At 38.1% G+C, this 17872-nt stretch overlaps 1 protein-coding gene across 1 annotated transcript in view; it reads right to left on the reverse strand.

Annotated features, from left to right (window-relative positions):
• Positions 1-983: 983 nt before the first annotated feature.
• The window catches only part of ntn2 (netrin 2), a 46963-nt gene continuing 30074 nt past the window's right edge, over positions 984-17872 (reverse strand). Inside the window, exons 4-7 of the mRNA XM_028476996.1 lie at positions 12457-12606; positions 7234-7287; positions 4199-4273; positions 984-3354 (exon numbers count right to left, since the gene is read on the reverse strand). Of these exons, the coding sequence (XP_028332797.1) occupies positions 2981-3354; positions 4199-4273; positions 7234-7287; positions 12457-12606 (653 nt within the window). The 3' untranslated portion in view covers positions 984-2980. The remainder of the gene's footprint in view (positions 3355-4198; positions 4274-7233; positions 7288-12456; positions 12607-17872) is intronic.

Below are 17872 nucleotides of genomic sequence, written 5' to 3' on the forward strand. Positions count from 1 at the left end.
GAATGAATACTCAATTGGGATAGTTTCTTTTTGAACTGGGGCTTTAAAATTGTCATAATAGTTGTGTTTCCGGTGCTTTTAGCTACTTGGATCTTTGAAGGTTCCAGATCTGCATTTTTCATAAAAGAACCTTGAGTGAACCTTGTTCTTCACCTACACTGCTGAGAACACAGTTCTGGTTTCAGATTTATTGCAACCTATCCTTTTTGCATGATCTAAGTCAGTGTTTCTCAAGTGGGGGTACATGTACCCCTATGTGTACGCGATGGCAATTCAGGGGGGTACTAGAGAGGGAGCGTGGAACATTTTCAAATAAAAGCTTGAAATATATGGTTTAAAATGATATTCATAATATTGATTATGAAAATGCCTCCTTTATCAGTATATTATTGGAACGCCAGGAACCAGGAGAAGGAGAATAGATTCACTGTACACTCAGAACACTTTGATTACAATATGCTCAAAGATGATTATGGATTTTTGACCAAATGACGCCAAAAAAAAAAATTACATATTGCAGCTTTAACATGAACTGAAAATACAAAGGTCAGTCTTGGTCCCACACTAGGTGGGAGATGACAGGAAATTAGAAAAAAAAATCTATTCATGAGGCACTAAATTCTATTTCCTCCCCTTATTTACAAAGTTAGATTATTTAAAATGTGTTGATCTATAGTAAAAACAAAAAAAAGTATTCAAAATGTTGGACAAAGAGGGGTACCTTGGATTCAGAAATAAGAGAACGAGGTACTTCAGCCAAAAACGTTTGAGAACCAATGATCTAAGTTAACGTGTGAATGGTGAGTTCTTAGAGTACTTTGTATTTGCCAACGTGGCATTAGAGAACAAAGATCAGACATTCTTAAAAAAACACACAAGTTTAGTGTATCTCTACCACTTGTATCCAAAATCAGACTTTGTCTCTCCCGTGGAAATAATTGGTGACACACAAGCAAAGCCACAATGACTTAAGCAACATCTAATTGTGTTTCAGTTTTTAATAGCATCAACTATCAAGCCGTCCACATTCTTCATTCGACATCATTTCACCAATAATTACAATCATAAAATGGGAACTTGTGTTCTTCGCAGTTTGAAGTGAAAACATGAGCTACAGTGCAGCACTATACACCACAGATAAGTCTGGCAGGTGTCAGTTATCTAGGACACTAAATACACAACATGCACAATGGTTTAGAAATGGCTGACATGGGGACGCAATTAGAGGAAAGAGACTTTTGGACCAAAGACAACCCAAACATACTGCTTAAGCCAAAGAAGCATGACCACCAGCTAGAATGAGATGCTTGTCGGCACACTCACTGGTATATTAGTTCGATGTGCCCCTCAAAACTGTGTTTAACTTGAACTCTACTTAAATAAATTGCAATGTCCTTTGTAAAATGAAATAATAGAAAACGGCAGATAAAAAAGCCTGAAAGCAACCAGACGAGTCTCTCTGCGGTTTTTGTTGGTCCGGACTTCCATGGTCTCGTAATTGAATTTGAAAACTGACTACGCTTATTTGGCAAAAGATGACAGAGTACAGTATTAGGGTGGGTGGGTGTTGGAGGATGACTTGGGAAGTTTTCCTTTGGATCTCAATGCTCGAATTGGTTTCAGTCGCTCTCTGCTCAATGTGCAGTTTTGATGGACCAGCAAAAACCACAAACATGCAAACATAACAAAGCACATAAGGAGTGAAATATGATCTTCTCATGTCATAATACAATCAGTGAGCACTAAAATCTTTCCAGCCTCATTCATTTTGTCAAAATACACTGGAGAAAAACAATTACGTTGTTTATCCCACTTGTTTTTAGTTGTTTTTTTTTCCACTGCATGAAAAGAAACTATCGTTTCATTCTTATTTGGCAAACAAAAGCATGCCAGTCCTCAGACACATCAGAAAATATTCAAACATTGAAAAACAAAGACATGACATTGGCCACACAGCAACATCTGAAAGACCAGTGACCCACAGAAGAAATTATCCATGAAGCAAAAAAAAAGTCTCCTTGGATGTAAGTGTTGGTGTTCCTCTGAAATTCCAGCCATTTGAAGACTTTTTTTTTTTTTTTTTAATGAAAAAATGATAAACAATGAGTCACACTGAGAACTGTTGAAGGATTGTGGCACAGACAAAGCATGCCAACATGGTTTCATTGCTCAAAACTAAACAAAAGGTTTGAGTTGCCAAAGAGGACAACTGTACCACGGGCAGGAGTGTCACATACTTGTAGATACACGAGGCTACATGAGAAACGTTTCTGTGAATTCTGTTTAATGTGGCCAGCAGTAGAAAGAAGATGTAGCTGAGGTTTGTTGTGGCAAACGTCCCTGTACAGGGAGCCCTTAGTTCCTCCCTCTGTTGATCAGATACATACAGTCCTCACACGTTGGAGCAATCAGGCGCTTTTAAAAAAGACCACGTTTTCTATAAATGTTGACAGGTTTTCAGGTCTGAGCTAAAGTTTGCTTTCAATAACTAAACATTGTCTTTGAAGTGAGAAAACCTGTGGAATAAAATCCTCAGAAATGTGTGAAATCTGAGCCCTAGCAGTGTTACATGTGAAACATAAAGAGGAAGGAGACACTTTTGGATGCTGGAGGTCAGGGGGGGGTTGTAACTTGGGGATGAGTGGACATTTCCACTGTCGTCAACGATTGAGGAAAAGGCGTCTTCTTTTGTCTACACTTCAAACCCTTTTTAATGGTCCCTTTTTAAGGCAAACCAATCCGACAAAAAAAGACAAGTGGCATCACAAAGTCGAATGAAAAGTAAAAAAAGAAAACGAAAAAAAATGATACAATATACACAAAGTGTGGTCCTTAACACAGGTAGGGTACATGCAGTCTGTATTGTGCACTGATCCCACGATTGTGGAGTAAAAATGTTTGAGGGGACGAAGAAGTCAAGAGGAAGGGTTCATGAACGTTGTGATGGAGTTAAGAGGTAGGGTTAGACAATGCCTTCCCATCATGCTTTGCTACATTTCCCCTTCTTCTCCTTGCGTTGGAACTTCCGCAGACGTCTTGTCCAAACGTCCCTCCACTGAATCACAAGGCTGTTCTTGTCTGCCACCAAGCCCAGTCGCTCCGCCCCTGGACTGGTGGCTGCCCCGCTTGGTCCCGCCCCGGGGCCCGTCCCTCCTTCGCTGCCACCCATCACTAAAAACCGTTTGCTCATTTGAATCTTCGGACATTTGCAGGCAAGGTCCTTCATGTGCACCCACAGGATGCTGTCGCCCCTCTTCAAGGGTTCGCCCCGACTCTTGTAAACGGATACCAGACTAACTGAAAACTTGGCCCAGTCCCCCACTGTCTCCATGTCTAAGACATTCACTTGGACCGCTGAAAATGAAATAAAAAGACATAGATTTGGGTCAGGACAGCAAACAGTCTTTCATTAAAGTCCGTGTAAAGCAAATTCTGACATTTTCTTCTAAACACATTAAATAGATCATAAATGTATTTCCTTAAAACATGTAAAATGCCATTAAACCATTTATAATGTAACTGTGGAGCTAGGCTTCAAAACTGTTTCCAATTTCTGTGTTCAGGGTTAAATGGGCGGGTCAGAAATCATAGCCACGTTACTTAACAAAGCCATCATTAGCATAAACCCGACCCTGCTGCTGAAGCACACCAAACTCCCTTGGCCTCCAGCGGGCGCAATTGGGCCCCTAGCCAAAAACAAACCACATATTTGGACACGCGGGAATAAAAACGTGTCCGCTGGTGCCACATTTTCCATGAAATTAGCACTTTTTTTGCACCGCGATTTTGTGTTTTGCCTCTAGCGGGCGCAGTTCTGACTCTACGCGGGAGGGATGTACATATTTGGACTCAGACTGACACCTTGTTTGGCCTGATCCAAGCATTTTTGGAAGCACTATCAACACTGGAGCTGCTTTCACACTGCTCTCTCCCATAGACACAGTACACGGAGGCGGCGCCGTGGTTCCATCGCCTCCCACTGACGCGCCCCCAGCGTTTCAGAGCAGAGAGAAGCACTTGTTTTTACCTGATGTTGAGACCTAATTTTATACACTGTACTTAGTGATTTTTTTCATCTTTCAAATTTGGCTCAGTGGTGAATGACACATGTTTCTGTGGTGTGACAAACTCATAACACACATTTATTTCTGCTTTACACAGACTTGAACTATAATGACAAGATTGGGTTCGTTCTTACCGTAGTCCTTCTTGCAGTACTTTTTCATGTTGATCTTCAGGTTCCCTTTAACAGGTTTACAATATGACTCACAATCTAGAAAAGACAAAAAACAACCAGCTTAAACTTCTGTTGGGTGAAATCCTGAAACAGTCACACTTATGTGAAGCAAACAAGAGATTGACAAACCACCAGGCAGAAAATAAATACATACAGATACAAAATTCTATCCATACTAAACTGTATGTTAGTTTGTCAATCTAGCAACCATTTTCTATTAACACGTGTATATGTTTAAACTGTGTTAGTATGTGAGCAACCACATTTTCCAATGCAATACACATTACAGCTCAATAATTGAAAGAAAACTGGATTAAGGTGAATAATGACACGCGTGGTTTGTTTTTTTATTATAGAATGCAAGTCGTGAATGATTGCATATTAAAGCGCCACAGCAGCTCCACAGCTGTGAGACAAGTGAAACATGCCAGAGAGCTAAAAGTGTTCAGACTAGCATGTTTTCTGACGTTTTGAGAAACAACAGAGTGCAAAGAAAGCAGGTCACGGCTGGATAAATGTGAATAGGCCTCGACTGCCAGCGTGATGGCTAAGACCACACATTGGACAGATGGCCTTGACTCACCCGTGGTGGATGGCGTTTCAAGGTGTAACATCAATGATAGTGATAATTAAAGATGATCACCTGGATAAATGCCTAACTTTGGCCTGCTGTCTTTTGTCTACATGCGTAGCTACTTTGGTTTACAAATGCATCAACTACAACCTTCAAATGCATCATCTAAAACATGAAATCAAGAAAATAAGAATATCTTTAATTACCATTATTTTTATTTTCCTGTTACTTATTTGACATATAATTTAAATAACGATTTCGGTTTGAGAAATTTGGCGAGGTGGTGGTTACAGATGTTGCCTCACACACACCGTCTTTCTTGCAGAATTCTCTCTAAACATCAATAGGTTTCAAACTAATATGCTGGTTCCTTTTACAGTCCCAAAATGTGAATGCAAAGTTCAAGAACAATATTTAACAATAAAAACATTTCAATTGAAAAATATGATAAATATGGCACTTTCCCCTAAGCCTCCTCTAATAGGAATTCTAAAACTATAAGAAAGAAAGGAAAAGGAAAAGACTGGATCTCATAGATGCTTAAAAGTTTCCTCAACGCGATATTGTTTGTTTTGGTGATGGAACATGAAAAGCTAACCAACTGGGACACTAACACTGGCAATCCAGGCCACGTCAAGCCCCATTTGACACCCAAAGTCCCATTTCTTTGGCTAGTGTAAATACAACTGTAACATGATTGACTACAGACGGGTTGGAAAAAGTCAGTAAGAGCACGGCCTGGTTGGCACCCTTGGTTGTGAATCCACTGTAACGTACGCAACACGCAAAACATTGTGATTATCTATGCATCGTGCAAGTATCCGTTTCCAATAAATCTTGACTTTGCGAGTGTGGATTTTTCTTAAAATTGATTAAAAAAAAAAAAGAATCGTTAAAGTGTGAGCCATGTTTTCATCGCGCTGCTACAACCACAGACAAACAGAAGTCTAATGTGCTGCACGTACAGTATGTTGTATATAAACATGACGAGGCATGAGTTAGCAGGAACCGTACTAGATTGTTTGCAATTGACTCGAGGAAAGAAAACAAAGGACGGCTTCCTAAAACCATGATGTGAGTTCTGCACAAAAAATATAGCTGTAGACGGACACAGACCAAGTGTGTGTGGGTGGACATTACTGATACAGTATGTAACATCACTTTAAATGACTTTACATATCAGTGCTTGCTAAAATATGTTTCCCATGTAGGAGAGCGTGTGGTTTTTCATGTGTAGATGCTTATCATGTAAGCGTGCATGAAACTAGACAGGCACGCAATTGAATGAGATGTGAATAGATTTCATTAGATCTCAGAAACTGTGAGTAAACGTGCGTAATCATACGTGCGGTATACAGTGGCTGAGCAGAAGCTATCACAGGGGAAATGCTGGCTACAGGACAGAGTGCGTTCTCCCATGAAGAGTCACTCACTGCTGGCTGTTCACCTGGAAAAGCACTTGGTGAATCGCCCAATGACCCAGAAGACAGACCCTCTGGAAACACACACAATTGGCTCTAATGCTCTTGATATCCTTTTTTTTCCCTTCAGGCCCTTTAACTGTGCCATGACAAGGACAAATTGCATCTAACGCCCCTTACACAAAAAGATTGGGGCGCCTCGGGTTTCTGATGGTGAAGCTGGTTCTTTTGGTAGTTCGAGCAGGAGAAAAATGGGGGAAATGCTCTTGAGCGTTTCGGTGGAAGCTGAGGTGAATTGGAAATCATTGACTGTTGTGTTCTTAGACCCCCTAGCATTTTCCCAGGGAAGCAGTAAACAAGAAAAGAGTTACACATGCCAAGAAGTGGGAGGAAAAGTGAAGATGCAGGATGAGAGAAACGTCCATTATCATCTATTTGTTTTCGAGAAACAGTCAAAAATATCCTTAGAAACCTCGACATTTAATATCTACAAAAGACAACTGTCAGTTTTACCTTCTATAGCTTACTATGAAACAACAGCAAGGCCCTGAGTATTCCAACACTGGTCTCTCTAACCCGACATCAACTTTAAATTGTAAATCATTATTTCAGAACTGATAATAAATTCAAAATAAACCTTTGCAGAACAAACAATAAGAACTGGATATTAAGTCAAAGCCTAAATCGGAGAATTTGAAGGACAAACTGAACATAGTTCTCAGCGGCAAATTACCTCTGCAGCATATCTGTGGGATTTGGCTTCAATCTACGCTCATATTTTAAAGCTAACGTGAGGCTCAAAGTTGGGGAAACTGCCAATGGCATGGGTTTTAAACACAATGGAAAAATTCTTCCAACCTTAGCGTTCTCATTCCCGAAGCTTCAAAAGAGCGAACCCACCCTCTATTAATATTTATGCCACACCTTAAATTCATGTCCAGAATTTTTTAAAAGCATGTTTTTGTTCCGCAGTGGGTGAGGTGTGGAGCGTGTACACTGACCTGCTGGTTCTTCGGTGCTGCTCACCACAGCTGTGGGGTTCACCACGGGGATCTCTGAAACACACACACACACAGTTACACTTCAGTGTGCTTGGCACATCTGAACAGAGACTGGACTGGAGGTGTGGAATCATTTTGTGTGGATCTTAGGGGAACACTCCCTGCTTCCTAGCTTGTCTAACGAGTTTAAGTTGTGACATATACAGTATGTGAATTATTCACATGAAAGCACACAGAGAGACACGCTGCATAAACACCGGGAGCTACATTTATTGGTGGTGACAGGAGCGACAAACTCCTACTGTGTCTGCCATAATGTGGGCTTTGATTGTGGCACTTACACATCCCTGGAAAGACATTATTCATTATTTATGTATTTGTTCCTTTCATTAAAATGCAAAACAACATATTTTATTACATCAAATAATAATACAGTCCAAATGAAACATTTTCATGTTTGGAAAGGAGGAGTAAGAAGAATACAACTCTTATATGTCTTTATATGCCCCTTAACGTAATAAATACATCATTAATGACCCCACCAGCCTTCCCCCGTCAGTCCACACAATTTTAATGTCAAATCAAAATTCACAAATCACACCCCGAATCAACTTTCTAAAGCAGAGGTAGGCAAAAAAAAAAAAATCCAATCCAAATGTTAAATGTTAATTCTAAATCTAAACGTCACGGGGGAAACAACATATTTAGCTAATATGCAAATTCACCGGGAGTACCTAATAAAAAGCTTATTCCGGAAAATTTGCCTTTTAGCTAAATATTTAGTTTCCCCCGTGACATTTAGATTTCACATCTATATTTAACATTTAGATTTAGATTTAACATTTAGCATTTTGATTTAACATTTATATTTAACATTTATATTTAATATTTAACATTTACATTTACATTTAACATTGACAATTGACAATTTTCACAAATATTGCTGTAAATCTGGTCAAAATTCAAATTCAAATACATTTTTTAAACGTGGTTTGTTGCTAATGGTTGCAAAAACTTGCTGTTTATTTTAGCATGCGCAACTTTACAATCGGCACCCCATAGAACAGATAACCTAATGGAGATCGAGTTAACTACATTTTAGAGTTAAACTAAAGAAACCAATCTGATGAAATTATACCAATAGCGTTAATGTTTTAAAATTGGCAGCCGAGAGAGAAGTTTATTCTTTGAGACAGTGATTTTATTGGAAAAGTGGCCACACTGGATCAGCCCTCATCCTGACAGATGCAGGGTTAACGCTGCGGTGTTATGTCCACGTGGGCCTGCACACACAGACGGACAGATGGCTAAGGGGTCCAGTTTTGGTTGGACTGTCATGAGACAGATGCGGCCCTCCCTCGCTGCGTCTGTTGGCTGCACTAAAAAGTGCCTCGTGGAATTCCTCCAGGATTTCTCCTTTATTCATATGCAACTTTTCCAATACATATGCTAATGCTAACAACAGGCCTCCTGCTTTTAGGCATACGCTGAATTACTAGGTCATCGGCTTAGCATCAACCCAGAGGAGCAGCTTTTGATTGGATCTGAAGGTTTGGAATAAGTGAAGGGGATGTTTCCTGGAAAAAAGCAGCAGTTGTCTCTCATGAAATATGGATATCCAGGAGACAAAAACAAACATCTGAGCTTTGTGGGGCCAGCTGCAGGCGCTGGAGACCGCTGAGCTCCTGTGCCATCGTGACCACATCATGTGAAGATGGGCAGATAATGAAAGGCTCGCTCCGATAAGGGCTGCTGCCCTCATACTAATTGGGTACTTAATGGGATTACCTTTTTTTTCTTGGGGTACATGAGCCTCAGGGGGTGGGGTGAGGGTGTGGGAGGGGTAAGGTGCCAATCATGAGGCTCCAGTGGCACACAAAGTAGAAAAGAACAAGTGTGTGCAACTTAACCATATAAGCTCATGCTTTTAACATGCTCCAGATACACAGAATTAATGAAATACACTTTGTTGATTTTGGTTTTAATAAACAGTGTTGTAATACATTTGATATTACTAGTTACAGGCATAAAAACATAACATATTTGTATTACCATATAACCATCTCCAAGTTACACTATTATGTTATCACATTTATGTTATGTGAAGCCATTTTAAAATACTAATCTTATTACATTAATACCATTACGGATTAATGTCTACAAATGTGTAAAAACACTTGCCTTTTCCTTATAATATTCTATTTTCCTTTGAATCAGTCGTCAACACCGTAACATATTCATATTTAACAATGTAAACTAAACATAACCGATGCTTTAAAATGTGCAACATTTGCAAAACAACGTAAACATAAGCTAACAAAAACATCCCCGAGTCACCATGAAACAAATGACTGGAAATGTTAAATGTAAATACATTTTTAATGTAATTTAAATAGATATAAAAGGCTATATACCAGTACCAAATAAAAGTTTGTATAACTTAAACAAAAATCTTATGTCTAAATAGCCATATTATAACACAATGTGGAGTTTCTTCTTCTACGCCACAGAAATGGGTAGAATTTATGTTGATGTCTTTAATACTTTTTTGACTCTTTTTTTTTCTTCTTTTCATTGGAATATCAGTGAAATTCATTAAAGTCTCCATGTAACTTGCATTACTGAGATTGTAACAAGTAATATATTGCTTTTTTTTTTAATTACATTTTTGTTTCAGTAATGCGTTATATTACTGCGTTACTGAAAAACAGGAATATAATACAGTAACTTGTTACTTTTGTACTTTTGTAATGTGTTACTCCCAACACTGTTAATAAAGCTGGAACATTTCTGATGTACAATGACGAAGCAGTTTGTTATTTGTGTATTTTCCAAATTAGCACTGTACATTAGTTACATTTTTATTATTATTATATTTGTACATTTGTATTATTATTATTTTTATTTGTATCTTATGTAATGTGTGCACTTAACAGTCTTTTAATTAATTATATAGCGAAAGTGTTTTCTTTCTTTCGTTTTCTTTTTCTTTCGTGTTTATTCTTTTCATTTATAATATTTCTCGAGCGTCTGATCCATAATTTCCCTTAATGCAGGGTAAAGACATTTGGAAAATATTGTGATGACCAAAGACTTTTATGCATGGCTGAGAGGCCAAATTAATTGTCCCTGGAGGAAATCCAAAATATATCTGACTTCAAAAAAATATCAAATATAAAGATGAATGCATTTATTGTGACTGATTTATACACATTCCACCAAAGAAAAGCATTTTACTTTTAAATGATGTGTTTAAGAGCACATGACGTTCTGTCTTGTTTGTGATCACACTCCATGGTTCAGTGACACTCAGAGGAAATCCGTCTGCCATCCATGACCCCAGTCGTCTTTTCTATTTGACCATCTGCCTCGAAGCAGAATGTGTGAGAAACAACCCTGAGCCATGTGGCACAGAGTGGCAGGAGTGGGTACGCCGCGGAGCTCCATGGATGACTACGGTGAGCGCTATCTTTTTTTTTTTGTATATTGCACATAAGTGTATGTGCTGGAGTATGAGCATAATTTATAACCTACATGGATTAATAAATTTCATTTTACAGGAAATTAAAAGTCTGATATAGTTGTCACAGTGGGACTGCAGAGCTAAGGTGGTAAATTATATGGAAGCATGTTTACACCTCTCTCTCTCTCTCTCTCTCTATATATATATATATATATATAAAATCACCACAGCAAGTAATCATTGTGAAATAGAAAGTCATAATAATGAGAAAGATAGCCATGTATATGAGAAAGAATGTCACACTTATGGGAAAGTCATAATTATGAGATAGAAAGTACTAATTATGAGATAGAGAGCCATAATTATGATACAGAAAGTCATAATTATGCGATAAAAAGTCATAATTAAAAGATTGAATGTCGTAATTATGAGAAAGTCATAATTATAAGATAGACAGTCATAATTATGAGAAAGAAAGTCATAATTATGAGATAGAAAGTCATAATTATGAGATAGAAAGTCATAATTAAAAGATAGAATGTCGTAATTACGAAAAAGAAAGTCATAATTATGAGATAGAATGTCATAATTATGAGTTAGAAAGTCATAATAATGAGAAAGAAAGTCATAATAATGAGAAAGACAGCCATATATATGAGATAGAATGTCATAATTACGAGATAGAAACTTGAGCATTTGCAGCAGTCTACCGACACTGTTACCATTCTTAATTACACTTTGAATAATAATAATTTATTCAAAACACACGTTTTTTTCGGTTCTTAGAATTTAACACATGGTACATAGTTTATAAAATTGTGGAAGAACATAAATAATCCTTTATAAAATGATTCCGTCACATTTTTGTATGTTTTTTTGCAAATTTACATTAAAAATAATTTCCTCACTTTCTTTCTCATAATTATGACTTGCCATAGTCATTTTTTATTTTATTTCTTAGTGGCAGAAATGGGCTTCTATAAAGTTAGCACACAAGCTTTTTAATGAGCTGGAGAAAAAAAAAAGGATATTTTTAATATAACAGGAGATCACATGTCAGAACATGCTAATCTTACATCTTTGTTGTTGAAGGAGGTGGTTCTCAAACTTTACCCCTTTCTCTTATTTCTGATTCCATGTATGTCCAACCACAACATTTAACTCAGAATACTGTGAAAAAAACAACTATAGATCATAATGATGGATGAATGAATCAGTGACAACGTACATTTTAAAGGCTCTCATTTTGTAAATAAGTGAATGAAACTGTATTTAGTGCCTCATGAATAGATTTATTTCTATAGTTTTGATCATTTTTGGTCACCTCCCGCCTGCTGTGGAACCAAGGCTGACCTTTGCATTTTCACTTTGTGTTCAAACAAGTTTAATCATCATTATTATGATTATCATGAACTAAAAAAAAAACATTATAAAACCCCATATTTTTTATGTTTTCTTCTTTTTTTTTCACATAGCGCCACAGCGTACCCCCATTTGAGAAACACTGGTTTAAGGCATATGTTAAGCTGCTCTATATTACTCTATTGTTGCCTTGGAAACCACAAATACTGTAAATGTAGTCGATAGAATTGGTTGGGTGTAACTGTTAGAAACCCAGAGTAACTTCAGGATATGAGGAAGTGTGCTTCCAATTATGTTCGTGATGTTTTGAGTAGATGCTGCTTTTTGTGTGATATCATGCCTGTCCTCCTCTAGACCAGGACCACAATATGAGCATGTCTGGAGGAGGAGAAACTCACTTATGCAGGGGGCCACCGGCGAGCGGCTCTGCTGGTAACCTTTGGCACAGCGGTTGCAGGTGATGCCAGTGACGCCATCTTTGCACGGACACTGTCCTGTCGTCTGGTTGCAGGTCTTGCCGGCTGCACCCACAGGGTGACAATCACAGGCTGGGGTGGGGGATCCGGTTGAACGTGAGGAAGGAAAGAGCATGGGAAAAAAAAGGATAATATTAGACACTTTATGACCGCATAGAGGCATACGAAAGCTGTCGGGATGAATCCTACGTTTTAGCCTGTTGCTAGTAAATGTTCAGCTAAGGGGTTTTTGAAGCCGTAGAACAGAGGTAGGCAACTTTTATCACAGCGGGGCCACAAAAATGTGTTAGTTTGATCGGAGGGTCACATGTCCATGCCCATTCATGTCAGCATTTAGAATAATGAGTGATCTGAGCATTAATACAGGAAAGAACAAAGAGTTTTTATAGTAATTTTGTGTGTTTTTCTCTCATTCTGTGTGTATTTGTTCTTGTCTTGCTCGTTGAGAGGCATTTTGTGCATTTCTGTAGTCCTATTGTGTATTTTTCCTCTGAAATATATGTTTTTTTGGAGTCTTATTGTGTATTTGTGTTGTCATTTTGCATTTCTTGGAGTAATTTTTGTGTATTTCTGTAGTCGTTTTGCTTGTTTGTTAGTACTGTGGGTTTGCTGAGTAATTTTTTGTCATTTTCTTGTGATTTGGTGTACTTTTGTTGTCATTTTCTATAATTTTGTGCATTACTGTTGTCGTTTTGTAGTAGTTTTGTGTGTTTTTGGAGCATTTTCTGTGGGTTTTACTGTATTTTCCTGCAATAGTGTAATTCTTTGTATTTTTTAATGTATTCTTGCTCTTATTTTGTGTATTTTTCTGTCAATTTTTTACATTTACTTTGGGGGCTGCATAAAATTAGACCGATGGTCGAATGTGGCCCCCGAGCCGCTAGTTGCCTATGTCTGCCGTAGAAGGTAAAATATGTTCTTTCGATTCCCTGAGCACTAAATCACTCCAAGTGTTTATCCGGTATGACAGAGAAAAGCAGAGATCAAGAGAGCCATAAAAATACCCAGTAGAAATGCAGTTACGCATGTGGAGCATCACTGTCAGGAAACAGAAAACCAACAACGTGCCGTCCTCTTTTCTCTGAACTCGTTTCCTCTCCCAGTAAGTAAGTCTGGTCTCCGCCTGCTAACACATGCTCTACCATTTCATCACTTCCCACCAACTCATTCCACGCCCTGCTAATGCCAACAGCAACAAGCAAAGCTCCGGTCACCACCACTTTTATGAGTTTTTCAGATATAGATGATTCATTATAATCCATATAGCTGACATGGATCCTTTTTTTTGTTGGGCATTTAAATATAAGATCTGGAGTGTTAGTCCAAAGCCTTCTGGGAATGTTTTACGAGAAGATGATAGCACGAAGGAGAAAACAGCTTCTTAAGGAGTGAGAAGGAAAAGGAGAGGATAAATCAAGAGAGTGAGTAAGAGACAAAATCCAAACAGTCTCTGTTGAGCTAAACAACATAAACTGTAAAATTAAACAAGCAGTGGTGCATTTGACTCTATTAGAAAAGTGACATTTGTTTTTTAATCAATAAACATTCTCCATCCCAATGCTATCCAGGCGAAGAAGAACGTGATAATACAGTAAATCTTCTTCGAAGTCCACTGGTTTGTTTGTGTTTTGAACTGTAAGTCCATAGCAACAGAGTGTGGAATACATCTGACAGTCTGCCAAAAGTAGGACAAGTTCATACTAATTTTATTAATCACATCAAAATTATTGAGAATATTCCAACGAGGCATACTAGGGCAAAAAATAGGCGTAACATTTTTGACCGTAACAGGATAGTTGTTTTTCAACCTTATCGAGAAAGTAAAGGAAAGGCCAGAGATTTCCCAGGGAAAAACCCTGTAACTCAACTTGCCAAAACAATGGCAGTTTCTAACGTGCCAAAGTTTTCTCTCACACGCTGGTGATGAACATACCAACGTCTTTATTTTTACCTGATGAATTTTAAGAAGCAGCTATGATAAATGACTCTAAATTATATTGGAGGCAACATATAAAGTATTTAGACAAAAATCTCAAAAATGTACTTAATTGCAATTCCTTGTTTACAATTTATTGTACTTTGATACTCTCATATACTGTATGACATACTGTGTAGAACTCTGGGGAACCACTTTTAAGACCACAGTAAATTATATTGTTTTATTGCAAAGAAAAGGCTGTACGGTCGATAAATAAAGCAGGATAATATGACCACACACATCCGTTATTTGTTAAATCAAAACTCATGATTTATTTATGTTTTTTATTATAGGGAGAATGTAAAAAGGGAGAGCAGTGTTACACCTGGGGGGGGGGAGGGTGGAGAGACTCAAGGCAGGAGATAGAAAGCGTGGGTAAGAATAGATTATTTTAAGCAGGTATTTGGGATCAACGTGTCTAAAGTTAAACCCAGTACGAGTTTTATCCCACATCCCAAGGCGTGCCAGTGCATCGTAGACCAGTGTATGTGCTAAAACCGCTACTGCAAACCGAGGAGCCGCCCCGGGCCCACAGATGCAGCCAGGCCAGCAGAAAGAGTGGTCGCCAAGGAGCCCCAGGCCACCCCCCCACGGCAAAACTCATGAAATTTAAAGGTATTTTTCATTATAAAATAACACATTTAATGTTGAAAGCAAAAATTCATGCTCTTCCAGAAGGCGTTCAATAATACTACCATCGACAGACCAGCAAACACAGCCTTAAAGATTAATTTATGTTTATTTTACCAAAAGCAAAATTATAAATAAAAAAAAAATTATGTGTCTGTTCTAGGGGTTAAATTGTGGAATAATGTTGATAAAAAATTAAAATGAGAGACATGATGTGTTCTTTATTAAATGTTGTATATAAAAGAGATTACATGTATATTTATTCGTTTCTATGATTTAAAAAAAGGCAACTCACATTTACTTTGTTGAATGCTTGCATTTCTTTTGTGTGTTTTGTTGGAAAAGGAAACTTGAATGTTATGATTTACTGTATGTCGGGTATATAAGCATTTTTGCTTCTGCCTGTTTCAGTCTTGTTACATATGTTTAAATTGTGATCCTACATTTTAGTGGTTTATTGAATTTTGACTTTTGCTACAGTTTAGTGGCTAAAATGATGGGATAATAAAAAGTAAATATAGAATAATTGGAATCATGGGGACACTGACCATTAAACTTAGTGGCAGCAAAATGTAGTCTTTAATATCATTTTATTTCAAATTAAGATTTGACGTGCAAAAGGAATGTTCCAGCATTTAAATGCACATGAGTGCATGTAATTAATTTCAAGAGAAATAATATATTGCCTAAAAAAGATGTGTGTTTTAAAGTTCACCTTTATTTTCTTTTATTTTTGGCCTGGTTTTCCTTTCTTGAGGAAAGACATGGTTTCCTGCTGCTGTCTATCTCACGCTCCTTGTCACATCCACCGCAGCGGAAGCACATGTGGGCCGTACCATTTGCACTGTTTTAAAGGGGGTGGTAGCTAGGGCCCTGATACAAAATTAATCATTGTTTTTAGTGCAACATTTTCACACAGGGCCCTTTTCATTCCAACATAAATAATCTAACAATGTTTCAAATGCATTTTTGTACTTATATATAAAACAGACTTCTGAGGGCGCCCCCCTGCCGCGGGCCCTGGGTACTTAGTTCCCTTTACCCCCCCAGTGCGACGCACATGGATGGTGTGGGAGGGAGATTAACTGCAGACTGACGACAGAGACCTTTACACACAGTAAAGGTGTTAAAGTGAGCGTTGTTCTGTTTGAAGATGTGCAAAGACACCGGAATTTGATGCTTCGCAAAATCCCCGAAGTCGAGTCACGCCTAAACTTTGATCGGACTTGGATTAGGTGTCATGACAGGTAAAAGAAAAGACATGCTTGACTTAGGTGCTGGGACTCATGTCAGAGGGTGTCCAGACTTTGTTGTTTTGTACTCGACTATCACTCCACCCTCAATTATTAGACAGAGCCAAAATCACAGACGCTGTTTCCTGATGCCTCAAAGTCTGCAATACTTTAAGAGAACAAGGATAGGTCATCTTTGTTTCAATTGAAAATGTTTCTTCCACTTTGTCTAAATTTCTGTTAGCATCTCATGTCTTAAATCAGCTGTAAAATACACAAAAAAATATTATCTATCATCTGATTTGTTTTTTATCTCTTGGTTTCCTAATCAATGAAAATATTGGTATTAATATTTTTTGGTGTGAGCCTTTTTTTTTGTGTAATTACACCCCTCAATTAAAAAAAAAAATTGAAATGGTAAAATGAACTGGTTATTAACTATGTATGTGCAAACCATAGAACTGCAACATGGTTCCACAGTTTTGCTTTTAATTCAATTGTAATTGACCATTGTCCCCTTTGAAGACACCTCGAACAGAGTAAAAAAAAAACGGATTGCGCGTTTCTCATTTTCGAACTCCACCATCAAGGTGTTGATACTCTGAAGCCACACACCAAATTTGGTTATCCTATCTGAAACGTTTTATAAGAAAAGCTGTCCCCTTTGAAGATACCTTGAACAGTGTAAAAAAAAAAACAGAACAAGTGCAATAACTCCAGAAAAAATTATTGCATGCTTCTCATTTTCGAACTCCATCAAGATAATGATACCCTGAAGCCACACAGAAAATTTGGTTATCCTATCTTAAACATTTTCTAAGAAAAGCTGTGCCTTTTGAAGATACCTCGAACAGAGTAAAAAAAACAGAACAAATGCAATAACTCCAGAAGAAATAATTGCATGCTTCTCATTTTCAAACTCCATCAAGATATTGATACCCTGAAGCCACACAGCAAATTTGGTTATCCTATCTTAAACAGTTTCTGAGAAAAGCTGTCCCCTTTAACTCGGACGGACGGACGAACCTACAGTATATCCCCCTTCCACACTTTGTGGCGGGGGAAAATAAAGCATCCTCTGGAGAGCACATGCAATCCACCTGGCCAGGGAATATCACGAAACAAACACAGCTTTTCCTCTTTCCTGCCTCACAGGCTGTTAAAACATCAGATTTTTACTGTGCATGGCCACGTTGTCCAGTAAACTCCAAAGCCAGAACGATGACCTCTACCAGCGTTGGGGAAAGGGTGCCACACCAGCTCTTCTGCTCAACCTGTTTTTCTAAACTTCTGTGTGAAGGGGCTGAAGCCGCTTTAAGAGCCGTAAAAACATCCTCAGATGTTGATGACTTCTCAAGCCAGAGTGACTGCTTACGTGACAGGCATCGCACTGGGATTTGTGGTCATTTGACAGCCGTTTATTCACTCTAGCTGATTAATGTCACTCGCGTGCAAACAGGCTTAAGCGCTAGTGGAACCGCTTTGTGTAATAGTCACT

Source organism: Gouania willdenowi, chromosome 19 (genome assembly GCF_900634775.1).
Source record: "Gouania willdenowi chromosome 19, fGouWil2.1, whole genome shotgun sequence".
Lineage (NCBI taxonomy): Eukaryota > Metazoa > Chordata > Actinopteri > Blenniiformes > Gobiesocidae > Gouania > Gouania willdenowi.